General features: G+C 34.3%; 1 protein-coding gene across 1 annotated transcript; it reads right to left on the reverse strand.

Moving 5' to 3' along the window:
• Positions 1 to 185: 185 nt before the first annotated feature.
• Positions 186 to 16,907, reverse strand: LOC124353915 (ATP-binding cassette sub-family F member 1). Its single transcript, XM_046803971.1, has 3 exons — positions 16,753 to 16,907; positions 16,472 to 16,576; positions 186 to 5,112 (listed from the first exon to the last, which is right to left on the reverse strand). Exon 3 carries the CDS (start codon positions 5,008 to 5,010, stop codon positions 2,410 to 2,412), a length of 2,601 nt encoding a protein of 866 aa, XP_046659927.1. The 5' UTR covers positions 5,011 to 5,112; positions 16,472 to 16,576; positions 16,753 to 16,907; the 3' UTR covers positions 186 to 2,409.
• Positions 16,908 to 26,648: the final 9,741 nt, after the last annotated feature.

A 26,648-nucleotide genomic window follows, 5' to 3' on the forward strand; every position in this document is an offset into this window, starting at 1 on the left:
GGAGATCTGTCTCCCCTTTTGTGGTCGATGGTTGTTGATGACTTCTTAATAAAAGCAGTGAATGTGACTAAAATATTACCGGGTAACATACAAGCTCATTTTAGTTTACACTAGCTACTGTTTTAGGAGGCAGTATCTGATTATTCTATAAATTGACTAGAGGCTTAAAGTAAATAAAAACCACAAACTGTGATGATTTTTATTATTTACGTCAATTTACAACAAGCCAACTCTGAGTACAAATGGTTAGTAATATCCGCAGATCTATTTATTAAAATTAAAAAATGCCAAACCCATAATAAGATAGAAAAATAAACAGGAAATATAAAATTAACTTATATAAAACAACAATTTTTCTATTTTGACACTTTTTAAATTTACAATTTTCTAAGAGCTGTACAGAAACACACCACCGAAATGGTAATATATCTAAAACAACATCCATGATGCAAGGACATTTTCACAATAGTAACAATGTTTACAAATTGTATAATATGTTTGCTTGGAGAAGAAAAGAGAAGAATTATTCATACTTTCTGACTTTTATAGAGTTAAAGAAAAATACAACATATTAAAGATGGGGGACTATCATGAAAATTAGAAAACATTAGCTATGAATAAAATTTGTAAATAGTAATAAGAAAACTTGAATATTAAACTATAAAACAAGTTATTCAGTGATAAAACTAAACATAATAGTAAGCAATATAATTTTAGGTAGATTTAAAAACACCTTTTGTGGTCTGTACCATGACACAATTCATAAATATTAGAATACAAAAAATTCATGGTTTAAGATTTTAAATGTAGCCAATACAAAATGTACACAATATTTGGTTTGATCTTTAAAATTACAACATTCTCTTTTAAAAATATATACATATGTTATAGTTTTAAAGATAAAACCAAATTTCAACAGTTTTTATTTCTAAAATATTTGTTTCTTTGATCATGAACAAAATCAGCCAAATGAAAACACTACGGGAGGCTTGTAATTAAAATAAATCATGGCTTACAAAAACTGTTATGGAACACTTTGTATGGATTCAATTTTTCAATGAAATGTTTCATAATGTTACGCATTATAGCAAGCTCAATTTTTTATACTTTAAACATAAATATTTACTGTATTATAACATAGATTTTATTTAACTAAACTAAGATTTTCCAGTCATGGGTTCACACGGCTTATATAGTCTTACAGTTTTATTAATCTGTTGGAGAAGCAGCTTATATTATATTAATTTTTGTTCGTTTCATTTTATATATTTATTAATTACTGCCATGTCAAGCGGGCTTAACAAATTTATTCACTTTTGCTCAATGTCAGTGTTCCACATAGGTTATACGCGTAAAGTGTACTTATAGGCAGGTAACCCATAAAACCAAATAAATATGAAATCAAAAATTGACTATGTCTGTACACCATACTTAAAAGGATTGTTTATTAGGCATTTTTGTATATAGTAAGATTACTTTCATTTGCACTGCTTACATGCAAGTCCAGTACAAGACCCATTGAACTTGTTTAAACTATTTACAATTATTTATTAATCAATTTATGATCTGCTATAATAATACATAATTCAAGAAGTTCAGATGATGACTCATTTTTGTTTAATTAGGAGAAAACAATGAGACACCCTAGGTTTTTTGTTTAGGGCATTATAATTACTGCCACAAGAAGAACTTTAGTTGATAGTTGATATTTCCTATGGATATTTGACATTAGAGTTTGATTGATGATAGCATAGGCTACCAAAATCAGCTGATAAAACTTCAGAAAAAGCTTGTATTTTTACACCTTAATAAAGTTGAACTTTCTTATAATTTGAAACTTGGATTATTACGTTCCGAAAGAATTTTCATGTTTAGTTATCTCAAACTTTAAAGGAAAGATTTTTTCCAATGTATTTTAAAAATGTTTTCCTCGATCTAAATATTTTTAATTTCAGCAATATAATTTGTAATGATCAACAATATTACTGTACAATGGCAAATATTCACAAACAACACAAAATTATAATTGTAGTCTTGAATTCTGGAACTAATAAAATATGAATAGTTCATAACTTTGTTCATAACAATATCATTTAAATACATTACACAATTTTATTTTAAGGGATCACTAAGAAAAGTAACTGAAAAAGATATTTGATACTTGAATAACCTTCAAATTATCTGTTCAAAGTTCAAATACAGATATACTCTGGTTCCTGATACTTTTGTGTTAAACAATAATTATTCATAAATAATTTCAAAATAAACATGGTTTTCTAACTATGATTGAAATAATATAAATATGTTAACAACAAATTGAAAAGTGTTCCCAGGAATCTATTGTGGAACTCTGTTGACGATAACAAAGTCTTGATGTTTTCCCAATGAAGATATTATGTTTAGGAGCTCCTATTGCTGTACAGCTTGATTGGCTGCTATACTTGGGTTGTTGATTACTTCTCCAAGACTCTCCAGCAACTCCTTTCGATAATCATCAAAATCTCCATCCACCTCGTTGATTGTTTGGTCCTCAATCACCCAAAGGGTACAGTCCGTCTCTCGTATCAGCCGTTCGTCGTGAGAAACAATAATAACACCACCTTTGTATTCATTAATTGCATCAGCGAGCGCATCAATCGATTCGATATCCAAATTGTTTGTCGGTTCATCAAGGATAACAACATCAGGAGCATTGAGACAGAGCTCGGCGAGAGCTACTCTAGCTTTCTGTCCACCTGAAAGATCCTTCATCTTGATCGTATGGGCATGACTGACTAGACCAAATGTGCCAAGTTGCTTTCGTGCCTTTTCATAAGGTAGATCAAACAACCTCATAAGGTATTCAGACGGTGTCTCTTCTGCTGTCAGATGTTCACCTGAATGCTGGTCGAACTTTCCAATCCGCAAGCGATGATTCTTTCTATGATCTCCTTGTAGGGGGGTGAGATCTCCCGTGAGAAGATTTAAGAAAGTAGATTTTCCCACACCATTGGGGCCTACAATGGCCACCCGTGAAGACAAATCGATTCCGAAATCACAATTGATAAAAAGTGGTTTCTGGCCACTGTAGGCAAAAGTTACATTGTGCAAACCCAAAATTGGTGGTTGCAATGGAGGAGGATCAGGAAAAGAGAACTTCACAATATAATCTTTTGGTTTCTGCAACAACTCTGGGGGTGCTCGATCTTCCTCATTCTTCTGAGTTTTACTGCTACGATTCTTCTCTTGTTTTCTGGTAAGAGCTTCCTTTGTCTTCTTCTCTGCCTGTTTCTTGGACTGCCCATGCGCTTTTAATTCCTTAATACGTTTCTCCTGCTTTTCATATTCCTTGTTCATCTCTTTCCGCTTCTGGACATACATTTTTTTGAACATGCTATAGTTGCCCTTATAATAATGAAGTTTCTGTTGATCCAGGTGGATTATCTCATTACACACATTGTCTAAAAAGCTCTGGTCGTGAGAGACAATTAAGAGAGTCTTTTTCCAGCCCTGGAGGTAGTTATCCAACCAAATAACAGCATTCAGATCTAGATGGTTTGTCGGTTCATCCAGTAACAACAGTGTTGGTTCTAGGAAAAGAGCTCTAGCTAAAGATACTCTCATTCGCCATCCTCCAGAGAAACTCTTAGTGGGTCGATCCTGCATTGATCTTGAAAATCCAAGACCAGCAAGAATCCTCCTTGCACGTGGCTCAGCTGAATCTGCTCCTATTGCCTTTAGTTCCTCATAGACCTCTTTCAACCGCTCTTGAACAGCTTCAGACGTATTCCCCTTTTCCTGCTCCCCTTCCAGCTTCTTGCATTCAGCCAACAGTTCGGTTCTTTTGACATCCGCTTTCAGGACAGACTCTACTGCCGACAAGTCGTCTGCTACCACTTCTTGTTCACAGTATAGGATGTCTATGTTAGGCGGTATTGCAAATGCTCTGTTCTCAATGTGTCTCAAAAGTGTGGTCTTTCCATGGCCATTAGGGCCAACAAGCCCGTATCGTCGGCCATGAGCAATTAGCAAAGTGGCATTAACAAACAGGTCATTGCCTTTGGCCGAAATGCTGAAGTTCTCAATTTTAATATCTACAGCATTCTCCAAGGCTTGCAGCTGACCTGCTGTCTTCTGGGATTGGGAGACTGTGAAGTTATCTCCAAGCTCACTATGACCTTGGCCACCTTTCTTGGTTAAAAACTCCACTTGTTTTTTATACTCCATCTCTTTCTTCAATTTCTTTTTCTCTTTATGTGTCATTTTCTTCTGGCTATCTACAGTGGGTTCACCATTAGCAACTGGGTCTTCAATTTCATCCTTATTATCTTTTTCAACTGAATCATTTATTGAGTCCTCAGAGGTAGTCTTTTTAACTTGTGATTTTTCTGAATTTGCCAAGTTTTCTTGCAATTTCTCTTGAGAATTGCTGGAACTTAATTCATTATTTTTAGAAGTGGAATTTACATCCATTCCGGAAATACCTTCAGATAAACTGTCAATATCACTACCTGCACTTTCAGCTCCAGAGTCTTCTTCACTCTCTACTTTCTTCATAACTTTTGTTTTCTTCTTCTGTTTCTTTGACGCCAATGAAGTTTTGGGTTTAACGTCATAGTCCTCAGAATCACTATCTTTTTGATTTAATAAATCTATATCAGGCTCTTTATCACTATCCCAGTCTTGACCCTTCCCCTTTCCTTTCTGTTTCTTTTTTGCAGCAGCTGGTTTTGTTGTTGAAGACTTACTGGTAGATTGAGTATCCGAGTTATCTTTCGGTTTATCTAAATCAGCTTCATCTTTGCCCTTGTTTTTCTGTTTCTTTTTGTCTTTTTTTGTCTGTTTTGAAGCGTGATTATCATTATCGGAATCTACATTATTAAGCTCATTATTTAGTTCATCACTTGAGTCATCCACCTTTTTAGTTTTACTTTTCTTTTTAATTGATGGCTTTTGTGTTTTTGATTCTGTAACACTGTCATCATCTTCAAAGTCATCTTTTTTAGAAGCTTTACCTTTCTTGGGAGCCATTGTTGGTTAGACTATATTGAAATTTGTAACAGTACTTGTTGTGTATAACTGAATTATTTTTCTTCTTTTCAGTTGTACAGTAGACAATACAAGTATCCCAACCTAAAAAAAATAAAAAGATTAGAAACTGATATTGTTGACACATTCCATGGTTTTCTAATAATAATATTATGAATGTGAAAATGATCTTTTTACGCTTCCATGCGTAAACTATTCAATTGATTGTACTGAAATTTTACATGGACATTTTTAGTGTCCTGGTGAGGATATAGGGTTATTCTTACTTAAAAAGGTTCAGGGCAAACTCTACTTATGACAATGAAAATGTTAAGACTTGAAGTAAATTACATGGGCCGAAAGTAATAATTTTTTGATCGAAGTTGGTTTCTGTTCATATATGTATTTTCTTCAACTTGGGGGCAACAAGACCTACTCAACAACACCAGAGACTGAAAGTGAATTTAAACGGCTAGAAGTAGACATATTTTGGCTAAAGTAGGTTTCTGAGACCTTTATATGTATCTATTTTCTTAGTTGGGGCATCATGAAAGGTAAACTCAAAAGTAGTGTCAGAAACGTCATTTATTTGAACTACCACATGTAAAAATTCTTAAATAAGACCCAATAAACATTATATTAACTAATGAATCTCTTAACCATGGACACTGAAGTAATAGTATCAGATCTGTGGCTACTTCTATTTGAATAAGATCATAGAGCTACATAAAGCTACTATTACATCATAAAAGCTTTGACCAAGACCACACTCTGTTTTTTTTTTTAAATTGCGTGCAAAGCCCCGGGTAATTGCTAGTCAAAGAATAATGCAACACATACTATATTATAAATCGGATGGTTAGTAAACACTATGATTTTTTGTGAATTTCTCAACAGAAAAATGTACTTCTCATTCAGGTTCTGTGTACTTTATTACTCAAAAATCTGCACAAACACTAGTCATCAGGAAATGAGATATTAAAATCCAACAATTTCTAGTAATGTAAACATTTTAAAACATTATGATGTAAGAAGTCAAACACTAAAAAGACAAAATTAATGGGTTTACACTTTAAAAATATTGTAGTTGTATGTGAAGTGTTTTCTAAGCTGGTTGTATTTTCCCATTTAGTTCTCTACAGAGTTTTAAAGGTTGTTGACCAACCATACATTTAAGGTGACTTTGATGTAACGAACCATGCATGACCTGTCCAAAAACCTGCAACCTGTTTTTAGACTACAGAATCAAATATACAGGGCGAGGCAGAAAGGATGGATGTTTTTAGAACAGATAGTATTCTGATCTGGGTAGTGGGAGTGGGGCGACTGAAGTGGGCATGTGTTCGGTAGAACATACCATTTTGTCTAGTCATTGTTTAGTCGTCATCATGGAGTCGTGGAGTGTGCAACACTGTGTGTTTACTTACGACAGTTTTGTTCGTAATAATGAGAGTATTGTTGCAGTTCAGCGCGAGTTTCGTCGTCATTTTAATCTTGCGAGAAATAACAGTGTACCCACTCGTAACACCATTTTACGTTGGGTTCAATCATTTCGTTCAGTAGGAACAGTGATGAATAAACGACCGCCAGGGGCTCATCGCACTGTACACACTCCAGAAAATGTGGAAAGAGTTCGGCAAGCCATACTCCGTAGTCCTGGTCGATCTGCTAGGAGACATTCTTCTGAACTGAACATCAGTAATCGGTCAGTAAGGCGTATTTTACATAACGATCTAGGATTTCATCCCTACAAAATTGCCATGGTTCAACAATTGAATCCTGGCGATTATGTAAAGCGGCTAAATTTTGCTCGAGAAATGAAGGCCATACTTGACCAAAATGAAAACATCATTTTGTTTACGACAGATGAAGCACATTTTCATTTGAATGGCACCGTTAATCAGCAGAACTGTCGTGATTGGTCAGATGAAAATCCAAAATTAATGCATGAGAGACCATTACACAGTCCCAAGGTGACAGTTTGGTGTGCTGTGAGCAGTACAGTTGTTATTGGTCCATACTTTTTTGAAGACGACAACGGGACCACTGTAACTGTAACCTCGGAACGTTATAGACAGATGTTCACTGAATTCTTCCTACTTGAACTAAGAAGAAAACGTATTCCTATCCGGCAAGTATGGTTTCAGTACGACGGGGCGACAGCTCACACAGCAAGAAATTCAATGGAAGCAATTCAGGCTGTTTTTCGTGGTTTTTTTGAAAACCGTTCATCCTTTCTGCCTCACCCTGTATTATGAAAGTAATGCTAATATTTTAAATCATTCTCTATAACCAATGACAATACAGTTTGTTAAGATTTACAACAATTTGTGATACTCATGATTATTTATAAATTACGACTGATTTCTTTTGCTGTTTCAATCTCAAAGTGACAAATTTCTTGTAGATTGGGCTGGGCAATGACCATGTTGTTAATGAATTTACAATTTATATTCACTGTAAATTTTCCCATAAGAAACTCTATTTTGAATATAAATTATAAACCATTAGTATTTATAGGAGGAAATTTTAATATCAATTTTGATGTAGCAAAAAACAAAAAACTGTTACGGAGTTGTATAATCTTTTAAGTCAATATGATTTTTATTACTTAAATAAATATTTTACAAGAGGCATTGCCTTGACAATGTTTTTATACATAAAAAACTGCTCAAATTTCTTTTGTAAACATATTTTAGTTCTCTTACTCAAACATCAATCATGATCATGATGGTGTACTGGTTAACGTGAGTTTAACTAACCGGTCACATATTGTATATGTATCAAAGTCTTAATGCCACACTAGCCTCAATTTAATATACTCAGGAATAAGCTATATGACAAATATTTAAGTAAAAAAAAAAAAAAATGATTGACAATACTTGTTATCCACATTTGATGGAAGACCGTAGAAACAAGTCTTAGTTTAGGTAAAAGTTGTGTTAATTTAAGTGTTGTCGACTCAAGCTGTAATCCTGGGAAGTCTGGTGGAGAGATGTGGGGTGAAGGTTTTACATCTTAACATACAATCAATGAGAAACAAATTGCATGAATTAGCTGTCCTTTTAGATGAAGCTGATTGTGATGTCCTTTTGGTCAATGAACATTGGTTGCTTCACGATGAGGTAACTTTGTACGTTCCAAGAGGTTATAGGTTAGCTGCAGCGTATTGTAGAGATGAGCCATATGGAGGTTCCTCTATCGTATTAAAGGAGCATTTCTCATTTGAAATTATTGATATCTCACATCTCACATCTACCAGGTTTCTAGAAGCTGTTTGTATATATGTAAGTAATCTTAATGTAATATTTGTTTTCTCTGTATAGAACACCAGATACCAATAGCAATATTTTCTTTAACTATCTAGAATGCCTTTTTGCACTTTGTCTGTGATAAGAAACCTAAAAAGTTATATTGTTCTTGGAGCTGATTTCAATATTGACTTCTTAATGGATAAAGATGTAGAAACGGTAACACTTGTTAACTTGTTAAAATCATTCAACTTATATCATGCAAATAGTATTCCTACAAGACAAAAACGATTAATCGATAACATTGTAACAAATATAGATAAAATTGTTTTTAAAAGCAGTCTATGGAATTATCAGATATCAGACCATGGCATAATTTATTTTAAGTTCTGTGTAGCGTCAATGCCTTCTCAGGTAAAACATATTTCTTTTAGGACATCCAAAGAAACTGACTTTAATTTGTTTGTCCAACACTTGTCTAAGTGTGATTGGCATGAATCTTTATAAAATTGATGACTCAAATGTTTGCTTTTGAATTTTTTGTAAATAATCTTAAGACTTTATATGATTTTTTTTGTCCAAGAGTTCAGAAAACTATTAAGGTTCAAAAGCCACAAGAAAGCTGTTAACCTCCAAATGGTTTGATGAGACCTGTCATAAAAATGAGAAATATTGTAATACACTGAGGGATATGTTAAAAATACCTACCTATAGGAACAATGCTGCCTTAAAAAACTGTTACAAAACGTACAAAGGAGAATGTACAGGGAAAAAATCAAAGATGCTAAGATAAATTGTAATGATGAATTATTAATAATGCTAGTAATAAGTGTTTAGCGGCATGGAAATGTTATAAAGTCGGAATCAGGTAACCATTTTCAGAAGGATAATCTGCTGCCATTGATAACGCCAGAACAATTTAATGATCATTACATTAATATTGGTGAAGGTATATTGCTTAAGCAACAAACAATGAGTAATAGTAGTTATTAGTTATGATGAGTTTTCTTAAAAAAGCTAAAAATTCACCTGTAAATTTTCTCTGGAAAAATGTTAATGAGCAGCAAGTTTTTTGCAGTTGTTAAAGCTTTGAAATCATCTAACTGTGAGGATATTTTTTGGATTCTCAAACAAAATAATAAAAATTAATTGTTCCTTTCATAATTAAGCCTTTAACATATGTAATTAACCTTAGTTTGTCTTTCTCACATTTTCCTGATTGTCTGAAAATATCAAAAAGTATACCACTGTTTAAAAAGGGTGACAGAACATGCATAGATAATTATAGAACAATAACAATTGTATCAGTGTTTTCTAAAATTTTGGAGACTTGCGCTAAGGAACAGATTTTAGAATTTCTGGATGTAAATAAAATTTTATCAAGTAGCCAATTTGGTTTTAGGCCAGGCTACTCTACTGTGAAGGCACTGGATGAGGTTTGTCTCTCAGATTCTGTCAGGTTTTGAGGCCCATGAATATTTGGGGCATGACTCTGTTGGACCCTCAGCAGGGCCTTTGACAGTATTTCACATGACATCTTGTTAAATAAATTAGAATATTATGGGATCCGCAACGATCAGTTAAGTTTCTTCAGGACCTTGTGTGGTAACTACATATGGTTTGTGTTGGAGATCAATATTCGTCTCGAAAAGAGGTTCTTGCTGGGGTCCCACAGGGTTTCTGTCCTTGGCCCCCTTCTGTTTTATATTATACATGAATGATTTGCCAATCAGTCTAAGCTGTAAGACAATATTATATGCAGATGACACATCTTTAATTGTAAAAGACAACTATTTAGCTAGCGTTTTAAGTGACACGAACAGAGTAGTTAATAAGGCTAGTCTATGGTTTGAGTCAAATCTTTTAAGAATTAATGAAAAAGTAAGACTGAACTCATACTATTTTCATTGAGAAATTTTGAAATAGAGGATGACATTTCCAAACCAGTAAAGCTTCTTGGTGTCTCGTTAGATCACAAACTTGTTTGGGATGAACATACTAATAATTTAATATCAAAACTGTCAAGAGTGTGTTTTCTTACTAAAAAAATTAAAGTCCTGTGTTAGTAAGGAGTTAATGAAGACTGCATATTTTAGTTTTTTTTCACTCACATTTATTGTATGCCAATATGTTATGGGAAATAGTGTGGGTGCTGACAGAATTATTTATATGGCAGAAAAGAGCTTTAAGAATCATGTTTGGATTAGGCTACAGGGAAAGTTGCAGAAATTACTTTACCAGCTACAATATAATGACTGTTCCTTGCATTTTTTATATTTCAGAATTTAATTTTATGTCAGAGAAAATGTTACTAACTTTATTAAATTTACAGATGTACATAATTATCACACTAGACATGCCAAAGATTTAGTTTTAAACCTGTTGTAAGGTTGGAAAAATATGCTAAGAGCCATAAATATCTACAGATAAAATTTTTTAATAAGTTACCAGAAGCATGGAGACTGTCAAACATTAAAGAGTTTAAAACAAAAGTGGCTAAATGGATGATAAGCCAAGCTTTTTATTCAGTAGAAGAATTCTTAAACTCATAGAAATTTTATTTAAATAGGATATATTATATATATTTATTTGTCAGTTGGGCTAAGTTTTACTGTTTGTTTTTTAACTTAATTAATTTGTAAAGTGGTATTCGCTGAGAACTGTATTTAATGTCTATATATACTGACTTTGTCCAATCTGTAAAGATAAATGACAATAAAAATGATTCTGATTCTGATGCCAGCAATCCAGAAATAATGTTCCATTTTGTATTTAATATTTTTATCAACAGCTTATATTATTTTAAAGCATTGAATACAGCTAAAATAGGTTCTATACAAAAAAAAAGCTCATTCAAAAGTGGCACACTAAGGAAATGGCAGAAATGAAAGATGAACTGTTGCTCGTTGATGAATTACTGGAGGGTACAACTAACAACAACAACAAAGCACTTATATGGAAGTATGAAAAAATTGAAGTCAATGTTTAAAAAAAACCTACAAAAGGTGCAAAATTTCGACATAAAATTACTATATTGAACAAAGTACTAATAAATGCAAAGCAGTATAAATTAATAACAGTTTGAATTTGAAACTACACAAAAAGTGGTCTACTGTGATTACACTATAAGTTATTTCTTTTATAGAGTTTGTTTTTTTATATATGTTATTAATTTATACTTATTTGATCTTGGTATGTACATTTTTTACCATCAAGATAGTCTAAAATTTAATTATGATTGACATAAATACGATGCCAGTAAAAAAGTGATTGTGATATAGCATATTATCGCCTAAGTAAAACCTTAAATAGCCACATTGTTTTGTCTTTAAAAATATTTAATGTGCTGAGACCTATGATTACTTTGTACCCTGTTTTAACTAAATTTAAAAATAAGTTTTATTCTTGGCTCTTAAAAACCCTGTTTTATAGCATGAATGATTTTTTAAATAACATTATTTTTAAACATATGTTTTTATTCAATATTTTTTTTTCCTCAAACTATTTCAGCTTTTTTTTAGATGCAGTTGTACGTAACTAAGATATGTGTCACCTGGCTGTACGGTGTAATCTCTGACATTGTCAATTTAAAATGACACATAAAGATTATTATTAGATAACCATATTTTTTAACAACTTATTAGCATTGAAACACTTGAATCTAAGTTTCTGAAGTGAAACATTTACAGATTTGAGACGAGTTCCTACTTATAATACAGTTCAAACTTTGTCCACATGTTAAAAGTGGAGCTTCAGATGTGTGGCAGGCAGCTGTCTAGCGTATCCTCTTAATAACTTTTAATAGCGAACTTTAAATTTTTGTTTACATTAAGTTTCAGTTTTGAATATTATTTTGTATGTTTTATTATTTTTACTTACCATTTATAAAAGAGCTTTAATCATAAAAACTTGTTTTATTTAAATTAAATGTTCTATCTTTTATGTAATTTGGTATACCAATTTACAATTTTTTTGTTAAAAATAAACTTTGTTCTTTAATTTACTTAAATTTGTAAGGATGCAATATCTTATTATCTAAAATACGTAGTGTTTGTATGTCAGATTGATAAAAAAAATAAAATCTACGATTTTAAGTTTTTGTGTTCGCTAGGGGTGTTTACAACAAAGAATTAATTAATCCCAAAAGTGGTAAAACTCAAAATACTCTAGATTCATTCCCTTTCCTGACCAACTTTTAGCTAAATTTACCAACTTCAGGACCCTTTAGTTTGATTTATTGGCTACATATGTAAATAAATGAATTAACAAACAAATTATTAAACAACCAGCTGACGACTTCCACGTCTACATGTAACCATATCTAAACCAAGCTGTGTTTGTATGTCCGATCAGTACATATGCTTGTGTTTGAATTTGTTTGTGTGCCACGTGGGTTCCATTAACATGCCTGCTGTAACATCAAAAAGAAGTCAACTTCAAAAAAAGAAATCAATTGAAAATCAACCAATAAAATGGACATCCATCAAAGAGGCCCCCTCTACTTCCAATGTATGGCTGAACATCTTAAAACATCTGGGATGATTAGTTAAGGAAAGAAGCAGGGCTAACTCATGGGTAAGGTAAACAAAGAAGAAATAAATTATTACTGTCGAGCAAAGAATGTCAACGCTGCATGTCTGTCAACATTAAATAATTAGGTTTGTAGCCAAAATTCCAAAGAACATTGGTATTACTAAACCGCCCCTCCAGATATAATTTTAGGTCATTATTACTCTATTTTAGCAGCAACATGGCAAATCATATTTTTTATTTAACATCTAAAAGTGGTGATTGTAAGTTTTATTTACCACAATTAAACTTATAAGTAAACTTTGCAATATCTAGTATTTATTTCTACTACCTCAGAGAGCTCCACTCCCATGTGTTTTGTCCATTCAGAGCAAAGTACCCCTGCTTTGATTGACAATTAAAAAAAAAAAATCTTTTAGTCTTTTCTTTACTGATGAACTATTAGAGCAAATTGCTCTTGAAACAACCATTGCAGTAATGCCAGAGTAACCAATGGATACCTTTAACACAGGAATCTATGTGGCTATCCTGGACAGACACCACTCTGTCTTAAACTTAAATCTTTTTAAAGAGTTATAATGAAAATGGGGCTACAAAAAAACTTTCTTCCATACATTTTTGTCTAAGAATGCTTAAATAATATACAACAACATTAAAACCAACTTGCTGTTTACCATGCTTATTTCTCCTCAGATTTGAATTATGGTTTATTGGTATGGGGTGTATCTAGACATGCTGATAATGTCTTTATCCTGCAAAATAAGGCTGTGAGAATTCTAGCAGACATACCTCCCATGCCCATTGCAAAACCAGTTTCATTACTCTAAAAAAACTGTATCTTGGAGATAGCATGTTCAGTAAAGTCAAAACTTAACATCTTCATAGAGAATCAAACAGTCCACAGTCATAACACAAGAAATAAACATGCTATAAGACCTTTACAGCATAGACTAACTTTGTCTGAATGTTCAACTCAGTACATGGGGCCGAAAGTGTACAAGTATGTGTAGCCCAGAAGCAGCTCACGCACACATAACCGGCAGGTATTCCAGTAGTAAAAAATTGTTTTAAATATGAACCCATTTACACCCCATCCTGAAACTTTGCATGTATGTAGTCAATGATAATGAGCAATACATATATTTTTCCTGATCAAATCCAAGGGAACGTATTTTAGGAACTTCAAAAAATGTTTTTTGAATATTTTTGAAAATTTGTAAATGTATGTAACATAGTCATGTGATACATCTAATTGAAGGGAATTTCAAGAGGAAGAGAATGCTACAAATTTTAGCTCTCTAGGTGCTATAGTTTTGGAACTATTTTTAAATAATCGTAAATTGACTGAAAACTGTATTTTTTTGGCTTTTTAAATGCCTGTAACTCAAAAACGAAAAGCCCAAAAAATTTGAAATTTTGGATTTTAACTATTTCTTGTAGGTAGAACACATAAACAAAAAATCATACAAATCTGAGAGGTCAAGGTTCAAATCATAGTGTAGAATTGGTTGATTTCGCATGGAATGACCCAGTAGTCTACACATCTCCATAACATTACTTGCCCAGGTAAATTCAGAAAAATCTACGCCAGTGGCTTGAGCAAAGAGCTTTCTATTCTTCCACAGAATTTTAAGAATATCAAGAGGAAAATGTCCTTAGTATAATTAAGAGACTAATATGTTATAATTGGTACTGTTTAATTTTTATTTATTGAGTATTTTTTTAGATTATTGTTCTATAGTATTGTTGAACTCAACAAATAAAATTATACAATGTACAGCCCTTAATACTGTTTGTACTTAATACTGGCCTTAATATATATATACATATATATTTGTAATGTATCATATTTTAAAACTGTTGTTATTTGATATAATTTTTATTTCAAGGATATTAATATAGTTATGTTTTTAAAGTTTCATGACAAATCATCTGTCATAAATTTATGATTTAATTTGATGCTTAAGAATAAATAAATACATCGAATCAATTGCTTGTTGGGCAAATAAACATGGACTGAAATTAAATGAAGACAAAACGCAGGCAATGGTATTGGGAAACCCGAGATTGATCGACCGTTTGGACTTCAACGTTGCACCAAAATTTAAACTCAATAACCAAGTACTAAATTTTCAAAACAAACTGAAAAAACCTTGGTCTTACTATGAGCTCAAGTCTTAAGTGGAATGACCAGGTTACGGTAACGTGTAATAGAATATTTGCTGGCATTCACAGTTTAAAGCGTTTTGCTTTATATCTACCGTTCAGTGTCAAGGTTATGCTGGTTAAAACTCTCATACTGCCACATTTCAACTAAATGTAATAAGTTAACTGTAGCCAATATAAGATCCATCTTCAACATAGCTAAACAATATTGGGTAAATCTTAAGCTCAGCGACTACCGCTCTAATTGCCGTGATTTTTTGCATACTAATACAGGTTAACGTAATTTCACCGAAAAAAATAATCCCGATTATCGCCGTAGCCGTTTACTCCCCCCCCCAAAAAAAAGTCCGAAAAAATAAAATTAAAAAAAAACCTGACTGACATTGCATTTATTTGTTTTTTTGGTCTTATTAGTTCGTAGGGCAGTAGTCCAGGTACTACTTCTAGTATAAACTCGTCTTATCTTATCAGTGATAAACGCGCACCGGTTACCTTTTGCTTGTAATGAAACCTGCATTAGTTCTGTCTGAGTTTTGTCTGTGTAAGCAGTCATGGCGTGATCTGGGCTTGGACTTTGCAAGCTCGAGTTAATTTTTTTTCTAAAAGAGCAAGCAGCGGGCAAGCATCGCGTGATCTGAGTTTTGAATACGCAAGCTAGGGTCTTTTTAGCGTGTGACAAGAACCATCGCACGCCATGTCAATAACTTCACTAATTATTCCTTGTCCATGTGGGTTTGTTTGTTTACGTCTGGAGGTCAATCGAAGCCGTCCTATAGGTCACGTGTCCCGCCCGGCCAATCGGAAACTTTCCTGTTTGTCACGTGACTACTGTCAACTCATCAAAACGACCATGGTCGGCCATTGTTTTTAGTTTGATAGTCGAAAATTTCGTTATTTATGTGTTTTGTATTGCCAACATTTTACTGCCGAAAAACTGGTTTTTATATGTTAGCGATAATCGGGACTATTGTTTTCGGTGAAATTACGTTAACCTATGTTAGTATGCAAAAAATTACGTCGATTGGAGCGGTAGTCGCTGAGCTTAAGATTTACCCAATATTATTCTTTAAAATATCTATTACGTTATCTGTTCCGACATTTTGCTTTCAGTCTTTTGAATATATAAATACATAAATATCGATGATTCAAATCATTCGATAATCATTTAATCCAATTGTGTTGGCGGCCGCTTATTATGCTGCACCTGTTCTAATTGTTTGTTTGATTGTTAGAGCTCATTTATTATTTATGATTATCTCTATGAGCATTATATTAATTGAAAATATAATTGTTATTATGACTATAGATATGTAGATATGATTTATAAACACTTATTTGATAAATGAATAATAAGTATCGATGATTGTAATAATGGATATAAAAACTGGGTCCATTTATCGTACTCTAGCCCTACTAGCCTATAGATTATTAAAGGTTGCTTTGTATACTTTTAATGTGGCTACATGAAATAATTTTTCACAAAAGAATTATGCTTAAGGCGATGTTAACAAACATACCTGTTTAGGCTAGAAGTGGAAGTCTTGGCACAAATTTATACACTAGACAAATTTGGAATTGGTTCCTCAACTGTCTATGTAATTGAACCTAAAGCAGCTAGGAAACTGAAACAAAAAAAGAATTGTTTATTTCGTAAAAGAATAATTGTTCAATATGTTACATAGGTTATGTTGACGTAGTGATAGATTGTAGGTGTTGTGAAATAGATTGTAATGCAGTAGAAAACAAAATATGTGTTCAATCAAAAATTATATTAAGTTTGATTTTTCTATAGCTTTACCTGTTTAAATATTACTAACAGCTTCCATAAATACACGAATATGTTAACCTTAATAATCTAACCATGCAGCGAATTGTGTTGAGGTAGTTGAGGACACTGTGCAATTCTTTATTTGTTATTACTGGCAGGCGGTGTCATATTCTCAATGCAGTCTTTTAGTACATCATTCTTTCAGTGGTATTTTATACATCAGTCGTACTAAATGTTGGGAATACAGTCCAAATCCATTGACAAATTAATCGTTTGTGGTTGCTCTTAGATTATTAAATACAGTTCTTATTAACACATTCATTAGATAGATGAATCTATAACAGTTACCTATGTTTCTATATGATTATCTTACATTGCACTAGAAAAAATGAACTATATTCATATAAAATTGACAGCGACCTTAAAACTATGAAAACTGAAGCTAGGGAACTAAAATGCATAAAACTTCTTTTGTAAGTGTTTTTTGTTTAATCAGAAACGCGTTAGACAATAGACAATATTCTTTATTTGTACATTCTTAGAGAATTACATTAGCGTCAATACAAAATAATATTTTCATAATGGTTTATGTAGTCCATTGAGTTCTCCAGCTCAGAAATTCTTCAATGGTGTAGAAGGGATGACTCAGCAGCCATCTTTTTAGTTCCTTCTTAAAGTTCAGGCTTCCTTCTTGAGATTTGATGTTATCAGGCAGCATGTTGAATAACTTTGCTCCCATGTAGGAAGGTTTTTCTTCAAACAATGCTAGCCTTTGAGCTGGCAAATTGAAGTTTGCAGCGTGACGAGTGTTGTGACTGTGGAGATTACTGCCTCTTGTCAAGTTTTTGTCTATTGCATACATTATCACTTGAAGAATGTAGAGTGCTACTACGGTAAGGATACCATACTCGACAAAAGCTGTTCGACAGCTCTCTCTTGGTTGCATTCCAGCCAAAATTCTCAGGCACCTCTTTTGTAAAACAAGAGGTCTTTGTAAATTCCGTAAACTAGAATTTCCCCATAAACAAAGACCATATCGGAGATGGGAGTCGAACAATGCATAATATGCAACAGTTGCTGTTTTCTTGTCACTAATTTCTTTTATTCTTTTCACCGCATACAGTCCAGTACTTAGTTTTTTACATAGGTTGTCTATGTGCTGAGTCCAACTGAGGTCATTGTCAATAACCACTCCTAGGTACTTGGCTACATCCACAGGAACAATATTGGGTAATAGCCCTACTTCGTGTTTCCTTCTACCCATAACTAGTTTCGATTTAGCCTCATTTACCACCAGGTTGTTATTGTGGCAGTATTGAATTGCCATCTCCATGGCAATGTGTGATGTAACCTCTAATCTACTAGGCATTTTGTCACTTAGTAGGAGCACCGTATCATCAGCATACATGATGGTAGTTGAATATTGTTCCATAAATCCAGGGAGGTCACTGGTGAAAAGAATAAACAGTACAGGGCCAAGAACGGACCCCTGTGGTACCCCTCTTGTGACTGTTAAGGGCTTTGATCTCACTAATTTTGTATACCCCTTATCCAAGTGTTTCAGCTCAACCATCTGTTGTCTGCCTTCTAAGTAGCTTCGAAACCAACTAGCCGTAATTCCTCTCATCCCAAAATGTGCCATCTTCATTAATAATTGGTGATGGTCGAGGCAGTCGAATGCCTTACTGAAGTCTAGTAGAATTGAAGTGTCTCCAGCTTCAAGCTTGTCAATAATACATTCTACTAGACTTACTATTGCTGTTGTTGTAGATCTGCCCTTTATAAAGCCATGTTGCTGTGCTGTTAGTAGATCGTAGTATTTCAAATGTTCCAAGAGGTGGCACAGCACAATTTTTTCAAAAACTTTGGACAATGTTGATATTAAAGATATTGGGCGATAATTACAAATTTCAGCAGAATTGCCTTCCTTGAACAAAGGTATTACTTTGGCTAATTTTAGGTAACATGGGAATTTACCCTCCTTAAGTGACAACTTTATGAGAAGAGTCGTGGCTGTGCAAGCTCATTACAGCAGGCCTTGAGAAGTTTGGAGGATATGTCGTCTATTCCTGCAGATGTCTTGCTTTTTAAGGACATTATACTATGTTTTACTTCCCTAACTGTAGTAGGTTGCAGGTAGAGGTCTGGAGTGTTGGAACTACTAGTTGCTACAACTTGATTTGATTGGGGATTAGCTGCAAGTGCTTTATCAGCCAGCTTTATAAAAGTGATATTCATCAAATCTGCCATCTTCTAAGGATCAGTAATCACTTCTCCTGTTGGGCCTATAAGTTTATGGAGACCGGGTGAAGTTTTGGATTTTCTTTCTCTGTTTATTACTGTCCATACAGCTTTAGATTTGTTTTCAGAGAGGGCAATTTGTTCAGCTGTTGCATGTCGCCTTAAGGCCTTCAACTTGATATCGTAGTCTTTCTTTTTAAGAGCAGCTTCTTGCTTATGTTCTAACAATCCCGTGAGTATGTATTGTGACTGAGCCCTTAGAAATTCATTCTTCAAGTTGTCAGCTTCCGCGTCAAATACTCCTTTTTTTCTTTTCGGTTTTGTATACTTGTAAGGACAGGCATGGTTTAAAATCGAATTGACTGTTCTATTAAAAAAGTTGTAGGCAAAATCTGTACTTGTATTAGTCTTTAAATCATTCCACGATTCCTGAGCTAATTTATGCTTGATCTCTGCAATATTTCCATCTGTAAAATTTCGTTTTTTTATGAAAGACGAAGAGGCGTTTTTAGGATGAGAGTTCACAGCAGCAAGTTGAGCAGAATGATCAGAGATGGCTTCATGCAGCACCTGTACAGTAAGTTCCTCGTCTCTTAAATTGGAGCATACACAATCAATAGATATTCGTGATGTGGGTGTTATTCTTGTAGCAGGAAGCATTATTCTGGTAATATTATAACTCAATAGCATTTCCTCAAGCATATTCTGTTCACGACCTGAGTCCAGGCAATTGATGTTGATGTCGCCCATAAGAATGATAGGGCTCCTCCAGGTTGGCACTAATTGTAGAGCTTGAATTACAATATTAAGGGACACTTCTAAATTTCCATGTGTTCTGTAAATCCCCATAATGTACTCGTATATATGCTGCTGCTCCAATTTAACATTAATCATCGCAACTTCACTCACCATTTCTACACTTAAGTGTGTGATCTGTTCTGGTTCAACAGAGAGTGCCATAGATTCCTTGCAAAATATGGCCACACCACCCTTTCTGTGATTTTTCCGACTGAACTCTGCCACCAATGTATACCCAACCAGCACAGTGTTTTGAAGTTGGTCAGTTTGTAAACCATGTTCCGTCAATATTAAAATGTGAGGGTCAATTTTAGCTAGTAGATGATTTATCCTGTCAATTTTATTAGATAGGTGGTCAACATTTTGGTGAAGGATGGTCAGCTTCTTTAAATCAGTTTTGTTTTGTATTTTCAGTTTTGAAGAGCTGAGTTCCAGAAAGTCCTCTGCTTGTATTTGTGCTCCTTCCGGTGGCGTAGGGCTAAAAAATTCTCATTTTCTTTATCTAGAACGTGAAGAGTTGAAGTGCACGGACTAGACTTAGGCCTCTTGCTGTCAGGTTTCGATTCTTGCCAAGCTATTGGTTGATCTGAATGTTTCTTTACAAGAAGAGAAGCACTGTAATGTTGTTTTTTATAGGAACTATTCTCTTTAGATTTTGGCCTTGGATTACTATACGTTTTCTTTGATGTATGGTTTTTTAACAGCAATTTTTTGTTGGTTGTATTACTACCCGTTGGGATACAAAGTAATTCTTGTTGATTCTCTGGTTTGTTTTTTGTTTGAGTACCAGTAGAAACTAATATTTTTGGTGTCATAGGATAACTTTGTTCATTCAGCTTATGCTTGGCTTTAGGGATAATATCATCCACAAGCACTTCATCCAGATCGCTGTTTTTGTGCATGCAGTTCAGTGTAGAGGCTGCTGTTTTTGAAATTTCCTGATTGTAGGTATTTTTGTGACCTACATTTCAGATGATTTAACACATTTTGTGATGCAATCATGCCTTTGCTTATTCAGCACCTCAATGGCAAATTCCATTTGATTTTGTTTATTTTTAATTGTAGTCAGCTCTGACAAAAGGAAAGAGGTGGGTAAATCATGGTCAGTTGGGCTTGTCTGGATTCCCATTTCCCAGCAGGATCTTGCAAGTTCAACACCACCACATGCTTTTGCCTTGTCTGAGTTGTTTTTCTCAAGTTTTAAAGTTTTTATAGTGTTTTCAAGTTGGTAAATAGTTTCTTCTTTTTCTTTATCGGCTTCCTCAAAGGCTGTAGTGAGGTCTCTACGTAATTGCACTTCCCTTTCCAACTGACATTCTAACTCCCTTATTGTGTCAGTAAGACTATTGCTTCTTGCCAAAATAGTATAATTTTCTTTTTCAAGTTCTTCAGCATGTGCATAGTGGGTCATGCTGTTATGTTCATTTTTGTCTGTAATTTCTGAGATTTGTTGGGTCAAATTTGCGTTATGAAGGGTCAGATTGTGAATTTGTTCCCTTAGTTGTGTATTTTCTACTAACAATGCATTTCCCACTTTAGCTGCTAGTGTCAGTGATGTTTCCATATCCTGTTCATCCAGACATTTTGAGTTAAGGATCTTGTTTTCTATTTCATTGACGGTCAAGTCAGGACTCTTTGAGGATATTTTTGGTAAGTCAATGGATTTGGAATTAAAGTTTTCAAGGTTAAGCGAGCTACCAGTGGATAAGTTCAGTAGCTCGTTTGTATCAATACCACTAGTCTGGTGAATATTTCCCACATATGTTAAGACCAGTGACTGGTTAGTACTGCCTTGGCTGTCACATGTAGGTAATTTTGGGGTGTCAGAGCAATTTCTGCAGGTCCAGGTGTTGATCTCATATTTACCCAACTTCCCAAGTTCCTTGTCTGTGATATTAACACAGCCTCCATGGTACCAGAAATTACATGGACCAGTGCATTTTGATGGCAGAATACTTTACTCCAATACCACAAGCACCACAAGGATGTTTGGGGTTGTCAGTTTTGACCTTAGACATTTTTATGTGAGTTCAAAAATAAAATTAACACTACTACTGATCTACTGTTATAGTGTTAAAATTGAGAATACAGTTTTTTAGCCAAGAAGTCAAAGAGTTCAACTTCCTCTGATGAAGCATTAAACCTGATATCACTCAGCATTTTTTAATTCTAAAATCTTCTTTCAGTTCCTGTGGTACCAGTAAAATACCAATAATTATGGTTAAGTGGTTTATTAGATGTATATATTTTATGTGCTTTAGATACAACATTTATATTGTACACAGATTATATTATTGTATCTCTCATATTGTATTTCTCAGTTATATTGAATTGAAAGACTATTTTGCAATGTGTAGTGCAGACGAAATAAACAAACAATTTGTTGACAGTAGTTGATAACAGCTGGTAACCTGCCAGCAGACAGCAATAAGATTATTTGTCAATGGCTTGATGGTCATTGCGTCCCTAGTTGTTGAGGTTATGACTGCATGCTGTCTGTCCTTGAACTGTGCACGTTTTCTGTGTTAAGTGTTAATAATTATTTTAAATGTAAATTTATTTTTGCTGTTTTTTGGTGAGTGGTTATTTTATGTGATTTTCTCACTCTACTTTGGTGGTGGTTTCAATACTTAGTATATTAAGCAACTTTCAAATTTTAGTAATAGCTGGTTTGGGCCCGTCTCAACGGGTCCAACCATAATGGTTGGAGGAAAATCTGATCAGGAATTACAGATTGCTGTACACAGCATTATGGAGGTTAATGATAGTAATAAGGATGATCAGAATAATCCGAAAAATAATAAACGTAAACATGACAGTGAGTCTGATGAATCTGGTAAAGATGAATAATTTAGTCCCTAATAACAAAGATCAAACAAATCAGACCAAAATGTCCAAAAAGACATTTGATCAGAGGTTATATAAAGCTTCTGCCACCGGACCTTTTGAGGTTATAGTTAGCTCTACTAACAGGACCAAGGTTAATCCATTCACGGTGGGTAAGTTGCTTCAGAAAAATGAGTCACTTATTGATTGTATTAATCGTAAGGGTAGAAATGTAGCTATATATTGTAAGAATTCTGAGTCCGCAAATAAGCTGATAACCAATAACTCACTTCCAAACTACCATATCTTTATCCCCTCTTACAGAGTTCGGATAACAGGCGTTGTCTATGCAGAAACCCGATATTGACCAAAATGAATTTGTTTAACCATGCCTGCAGTACAGTACCTATCCTGGAAGCCTATCGCATTACCAAAAATTCAAAAGAGGGTCCATACAGGACTCATTTTGTTAAAATAATTTTTGAAGGCAATACATTACCAGAAAAGAATTATACAACTAAATCATGTTATTGTACCTGTTGAAAAAAATATACTTTGCCAGTCAGACAGTGCTACAGGTGCTACTCGTACAATCATGTAGCCAGTTCTCCATGTCAAAACGAGAACTTGTGCGGAACATGTGGTAAAAAGGCACACGGTGACCAACTGTGACAAAGACCCTAAATGTGTAAACTGTGATGGTGACCATGTAAGTTTCTTGAAAGATTGTCCAATGTTTAAACGTCAATTAGCAATTAGAAATAGAATGTCAGAATAATAATGAAGATTTTTTCACAGCTTCTCAATACTTCCCAAATCCAAAACAACCTTTCCACCAAAATCGGTACCATAAAACCTATGCCTCAAAAGTCCTCACCAGATTAACTAGTTTAACAGAATTCCTCATATGTTGGCCAGACAACAACCCTACTCCAGTAGGAAATTATTTTGACCCCTTAAGTTATGCTCAAGTAAATGAAAGAGAATGTAGGGCAGTCCTCTATATTCAGGAAGCCAAGAGATAATTATAGGCCTAATGGAAACAACACAACTAAGCAAAAAATTGTACACAACACACCAAATCGCTGGACAAGGAACAAAAGTAACAAATCTGATAAAAATGAGAGGTTAGGTCTCTCTATGGACTTCAGAAAAACAAGTAGACCAGTGTTTAAACTAAAACAGTCACTTGAAGACTTTAAAGCAAAGGCTTATTTTGAAAAATTGATGTTGGGATGCATCAATAGCCAATCCTGACCCTCTAGAGATGATCAACATAGTAACTAAGGAATATAAAGAGTATACTTTTAGACTTAAGTATTGGCACTACCGTAGACACCTCGCCCCCTGATGGAAGTACCGGCAGCTCCAATTAAAATACTGCAATGGAATGTTCAGTCAATCAAATCAAAATGGGCTGAATTATTATCCTTTTTTGTGTGTAAGTACAATATTAAGGTTATTGTCTTACAAGAAACATGGCTAAAACCAAATGAAACAATATTGTTTAAAAATTTCTCTGCTGTGAGAAATGATAGGTTTGATGGTTATGGTGGGTCTGCAATTTTAATCCACAAGTCGCTCACGTGGAGAGGTATTGACTGTGAAGCTGTTTTGGGTTTGGATGCTTCAGGATCCAATTCAGGTGTCTGGAGTCACGATCCGGGGCCTTTCAAGGCCTCTTCACATATATAGCATTTATTGTTCTCCAAAAAAGGTAAGGACAGAGTTATGGAAGAACATTTTTTCCAATAAACAAGATTACTCTCTACTGTGTGGCGACTTTAATGGTAAGCATCCCTATTGGTCCGCTGACTTACGCCAAGACACAAGGGGCAGTCATATATACAATGCCGTACAGTGACTCCTCCACTCATACTTTTAAATGATAAGTTCCTTCACCACCACTGGATCTCCTGGCAGAAGACCTTCAACTTTAGATCTTACTTTTGCCACTGTGCAATTAAAAGATAAAATATCGTCTTGGAAGGTAATGAGTGATTCAATGGGTAGTGATCACTACCCTATTTATTTTAGAAAATTAATGGTAACAAATTGTGCTCACAAACTGTTTTGGGCTCAAAAAAAGTCGGGTATAATAAGTTTCACTCATAAAAACTTTAAAAAAGCCAATTGGGGTAAGTTTTCAGAAATAGCTGATAAGGACTGCATCCAGTATACTCTCAAATAAGAAATCTGATGATATAAATATTAAGGATCTCAATAAGATATTAAAGGTAGCAATAGAAGACTCAGTCCCCAACTTCTGTCACCAAAATAAGGGAGAATGGCAAGTTTTTTAACGCAAAATCTTGGTGGACACCGGACTGCTCTAAGGCAGTCGCTATAAGAAGAAGAAACTTCAAACTCTTTCACAATGAAGATGACTCCCCTAGCATACAGGCAATACAGAACTACACACTATGAGGGCCGTGGAGGTGATTCCGTAAAGCAAAAAGACAAGCTTGGGTAAGTTTCTGTGAGAACATAGAAAATAAAAATAATACACAAATTTGGGAGCACAATTAGAGGTATTAGAAGTGGAACCACAGATACTTATAACAAGATTTTGCTCATGATAAAAACTTAAGTTATAGCTTTTTAAAACTTACCACTCCAGACTATGTTCCTCCTATGAAATCTGAAATCAATCAACCGATCTTTACAAAGGCTACAAACCAACTTCCATTGGAAGAAAAATTTAGTCTAGAGGAATTAGATATGGCGATAAAATCTAGAACTAAGCTAACAGCTCCTGGTTTGGACGGGGTAAGCTATTTAATCTTATAAAAATTTACCCTTTTCAGCTAAAACTCTACTGCTTAATGTTTTTAACAACATCTGGTCCGGAGCCGAGATTCCGATGCAATGGAAAACCATCAAGGTAATAGGCATTCTAAAACCAAACAAAGAAAAAGGTAAGGAAAGCTCATATAGACCCATCTCTCTAATGTCATGCATGATAAAAATCTTCAATTTAATGGTAAAACACAGATTGGAATGGTTTATCATTAAAAACAAACTAATACCAGACTACCAATTTGCCTACCAAAAAAAGAGAGGTTGTAATGATTTCCTGTTAGCATTCATGGCTGATATTCATGTGAATTTAATGCAAAATAGGATTGCAGCTGCTGTCTCGCTGGAACCTGAGCAGTGGCCTATGATACGGTTTCTCTGCCCGCTCTGGTGAGTAAGTTGTTTGTCCTGGGTATTTCCCCACAGATTTATAACTCATGTACATAAATGGTTTAAGCAATAGACAATTGACTTTTGTCGGAAGCCAGCATACCCTCACCAGGTCTACTGTCAAAGGACTACCCCAAGGTTGTGTGCTCAGCCAATCTTGTTCTCACTTTATATATCTGATGTGGGAATTCAGTTACCAAAAGAGATCCAACCCTTTTTATATGCAGATGATCTCACATTAGTCTGTAGTGGTACACGGTTTGACGGTGTTGATGCTCGGATGCGAGAAGCCCTGTCTAGTCTTACCCAGTACTGTCAACTGCTGTCCCTGGCAATCAATGTAAATAAGTGCAAAATAATAATCTTTAGCAGGAAGAGGCAGACAACAAACCCAAAATTGGACTGTAAATAATGTAAGTATCCCAGTTGGAGATTGCCTCAATATTTTGGGTATCATTTTTGACAAAAAACTGAATTTTAAACAACATGTAAGCTGTTTGGTGAGTAAAACTCTTAAGGACCTAGACATTCTTAAGTCCACTGGCCTGCGGAAGGAATGGTGTACACCCTCAGCTACTTTTTAAAGGTATAATAGCAGTATAATCAGAGCTAAACTAGATTATGGTGGCTTTTTGTTTGGGCATTTACCAAATAGTGTTTTGAATAAACTAGAACATTATTCAAAATCAGGCTCTCAGGTGCATATTGGGTGCTATGAAGTCAACCCCAATTTTAGCTCTTCAAATGGAAGCAGCAGTACCCAACTTGCAGACCAGAAGGAAAATGTTAACTGAAAGACTAGTTTTTCAAAGTACTGTCTGAACCTAACCATCCCGTTTATGTAAATTTAAAGTATTTAAAGTATGGCAGCA

Source organism: Homalodisca vitripennis, chromosome 2, assembly GCF_021130785.1.
Source record: "Homalodisca vitripennis isolate AUS2020 chromosome 2, UT_GWSS_2.1, whole genome shotgun sequence".
Classification (NCBI taxonomy): Eukaryota; Metazoa; Arthropoda; class Insecta; order Hemiptera; family Cicadellidae; genus Homalodisca; species Homalodisca vitripennis.